Raw genomic sequence first — 3,228 nt, 5'->3', positions numbered from 1 at the left:
AGAAAAAGAGTGAGTAAAAAAGAGACAGAAAATAACGAGCGATATTCGTCACGCGCGCGAATTAAATTCACGAGGAATCAACGATGAGAAAGAAAACGCTCTTATACGTTACGAGGTACATACTTGCCTGAAGAGAGATCAGTCGGGGCAAGTGTAAATCGAACTTAACCGCGTGAAATTGAGATAGCTTCGCCGGCGAGTGTCCACCGCCGATCTTGGACGCTAATCTCGACGACGACACTCGTCCTCGCCGCGGGAACATTGCTTCGCTCCGGCGGGCGGAAACGGAAACTAAACGGGCGCAGCTTAAGGCGTGTGTGCTCGGAGCGAGCCGCGCCCGCGCTCTTGATTCGCCGACCGATCGAACGAATACGTGGTGCTTCGAGTCGCGACACACGAGGCGCCACGCCGTTAAGTGGGCTCCTGACATCCCGACCGTGCGATCCACCAGCGTATTTGGCAGTTCTGATCTCAGGTTCTCACGGAGTACAGAGGAGGCAGTCTTGATCGGCGAGCTCGCACGTGGCTCAATACTTGCTGGCCTCGACGAGGAGGCGGCTCTCGTGCCGTCTCCGAGGTCCCGAGTCTGCCCCGTCCTGCCGATGCTTCCAACGATTCGAATGTCGATGGCGATGCGTGGACGTGTGGACGTGCTCCCTCGCACTGTCGGCCTGCAATAGGGAGTTCTTCGTAGCCCTCATCACCGGCGACGGTTTCCTCGAGACGACGTACGGCTCCCGCGGCTCCATACCACCCATCTCCGCGTTCACCAGGCTGTTGTGATGGTTTATGTCGGCATGAGGATTGTACTTGATGAAGTTGAAACACTCTTGCCTGCCATGGGGATTCTTCATCGGCTTGCCGAACTTGTTGAACCCGATATACCGCGTCCCGTCGACGGCGCTCCTATACCTCAGATAGGAGCCATTGTACACCTCGTAAAACTGGCACATCGGTCCCTTCTGTTTTTTCGGCTGCAATAAATAGTCGACGGTTCACTACTCGCTATTTCGACATTAATCTTTTGCAGCTCGAAATAATATTACACATGAATTAATATTAAATATTTGCCGTAATAATAACATTACAATTAAATATTTATTTTAAAAATTCGCAATTATTGTAAAGTTTATATATTACAATTTAAAATATATAAGACTGCAAAAGATTAAAAGATCCATTCAAATCTCTATTATATGAGAGAATAACGCTTTTTCAGAATTCAGTCTTAGTGCAAGAATACATGATAAATAAAGTGTTAGCCGATTGTGTTTTTTAAAAATTGCATGATTAACATACATAGCAATGTAACCGCGCTTAATGAATAACACAATTTTAATTGTTTTCCATAAACGACGCAATAATCAGCCATTATCATGTGCTCTTACACATTAAATAAATTAAAACACTAAACTTTAATTATGAAATATATGATATATTTAATTATGATATATATATGAAAATTTGAAAATTATTGTACGCAATTTTCATTATAGCATTCCAAATAAAAATTATGAAAAAACGGTTTAAATGAATTTCAGCAATTAAACGGTACTTAATACACGATAAATAAAAATCAAATAAAATTGAATCTTGTAATATACATTACAAACGTTGAATCATCAAACTGTTAATAACTCAACTTCTAAATTATAGTCTCGAGCGTAGGTGATGAATAGAAATTTACGAAGTGCAATTCGAGGCGTTTACCGGCGCGTGTAAATTTTATACCCGCTCACTTGAGATGATGAAGTATGTCTACTAATTGGAAGGCGAGTAATTACCAGGCCGACGAGTTTCCATCGCTTATTGAAGCAAATGTATCGTTGGCTCTTCTCCGCAAAGATGTATAGCTTCCTACTGAAATCTTCCGATTGTGTGGTGAGCTTCTCTGTAACAGACGAAGAGATAGGAAACTTCATTATGCGTTTGAACAAAATCTAACAAAATTGAACAAAACAGCTGTATATTACATAATAATATTATATAAAAGATTATTTTTATCAATCAAATTTAGCAAACGATTTTAAAATTGTTTATAAAATTGTTCTCTCCAAGAAAGCAAAAGTACAGGCAATTTCGCGTAAAATAATACCTATGCACAAATGCAAGAATTACTTGGAAAAACTCAAGAGACTTTGGTAGAAACTCTTGCAGTTTCTACCAACACGAAGCTTCGATCCCAGAGGACAGGCGACAGGATGCACAAAGCGAACCGTTTTGTGCTTTGGTATGCATGCTGGCATATTTCCGAGAAGAGACCTCGTCGAGGTTTATGGCGCGAGTTGTACCTACAACGACGCTGGGCCCCTCTACCCGGCGCTCTCTTCGGCACCGGCAGAAAAGAAGAAAAGACTCGGCTAAGCCTACCGCCGAGGCTAGTTGGTGCTAATGAAGGAGGCACAGACCGTCCGGTGTATGCTTTGCCACTTAGCGGATCCTGTCGTGCCTCGACCCCGAAGTGCACGTTGCACCGTAGCCGGTGCAGCGCCGTCTCTCTGTCTCTTTCTCTGTCCCTCCGTTTCCCTTTATTCTTCCTACTTGATGTTACGAAATTTTGTCGAGCGAGAAGCAGGCACCCTTTGTCCGTCGAATGAAAAAAAGGGATCAGGTACAGGTGCGCGACCAATGACTTCCTTTTTTTCTTTCTTGACACGAGAAATATTCACCAATGTGCTTGTTACTGTAACTCATTGCAAGAACTGAGTCAGTAGCGATTTTTACATTAAATCAATTTCTTTTTCATTTACGAGAAAGATGATGAATGCAATATTTGCAATATTTTTATATCCCTTATTTCGTAAAATTTACGACTTTATGTCATAAGTAATTTGAAAGTATTCGTTATATTAAAACGAAAAATAGTTCATAATAGTTTAGGAACCATTGCGCATGCTAATAATGAATTTAATAAAGAAAAAATGCAAAAATTTTATCCTTTCGCTGACCGGTTTGTTTAAAGTTGATCGTAATGTTTCTCGGAAACTTTGTGGAAGACGCAATCTTAAAATCGAATGTTTATCCATAGGTTAGTAGTTAGTAGTGCAGTATGAGTTCCAGTAGTATAAAGAAAATAAAGGAGGCGGATCTGCAGGGTGGCCCATTTGCTGTGGAACCTCGTTAAATTCAAGTGGTCCTCGTCGGATTCTCTTCCAACATCGAAATCAAGAATGTCCCCGAACTGCCTCGTAAAACCCTTCTTTAACTCCGTCTAATTCTCTCTCTCTC

At 41.7% G+C, this 3,228-nt stretch overlaps 1 protein-coding gene across 1 annotated transcript in view; it reads right to left on the bottom strand.

Annotated features, from left to right (window-relative positions):
- Positions 1 to 527: 527 nt before the first annotated feature.
- Positions 528 to 3,228, bottom strand: part of LOC105618270 — a 17,677-nt gene continuing 14,976 nt past the window's right edge. The window contains exons 5-6 of the mRNA XM_012199813.1: positions 1,785 to 1,891; positions 528 to 974 (exon numbers count right to left, since the gene is read on the bottom strand). Coding sequence (XP_012055203.1) covers positions 528 to 974; positions 1,785 to 1,891 — 554 coding nt within the window. The remainder of the gene's footprint in view (positions 975 to 1,784; positions 1,892 to 3,228) is intronic.

The sequence above is a fragment of the Atta cephalotes genome (assembly GCF_000143395.1).
Source record: "Atta cephalotes unplaced genomic scaffold scaffold00001, whole genome shotgun sequence".
NCBI classification, from domain to species: Eukaryota; Metazoa; Arthropoda; class Insecta; order Hymenoptera; family Formicidae; genus Atta; species Atta cephalotes.
The sequence above is the reverse complement of the archived record's forward strand: the minus strand, read 5'-3'. Positions and strand labels throughout refer to the sequence as shown.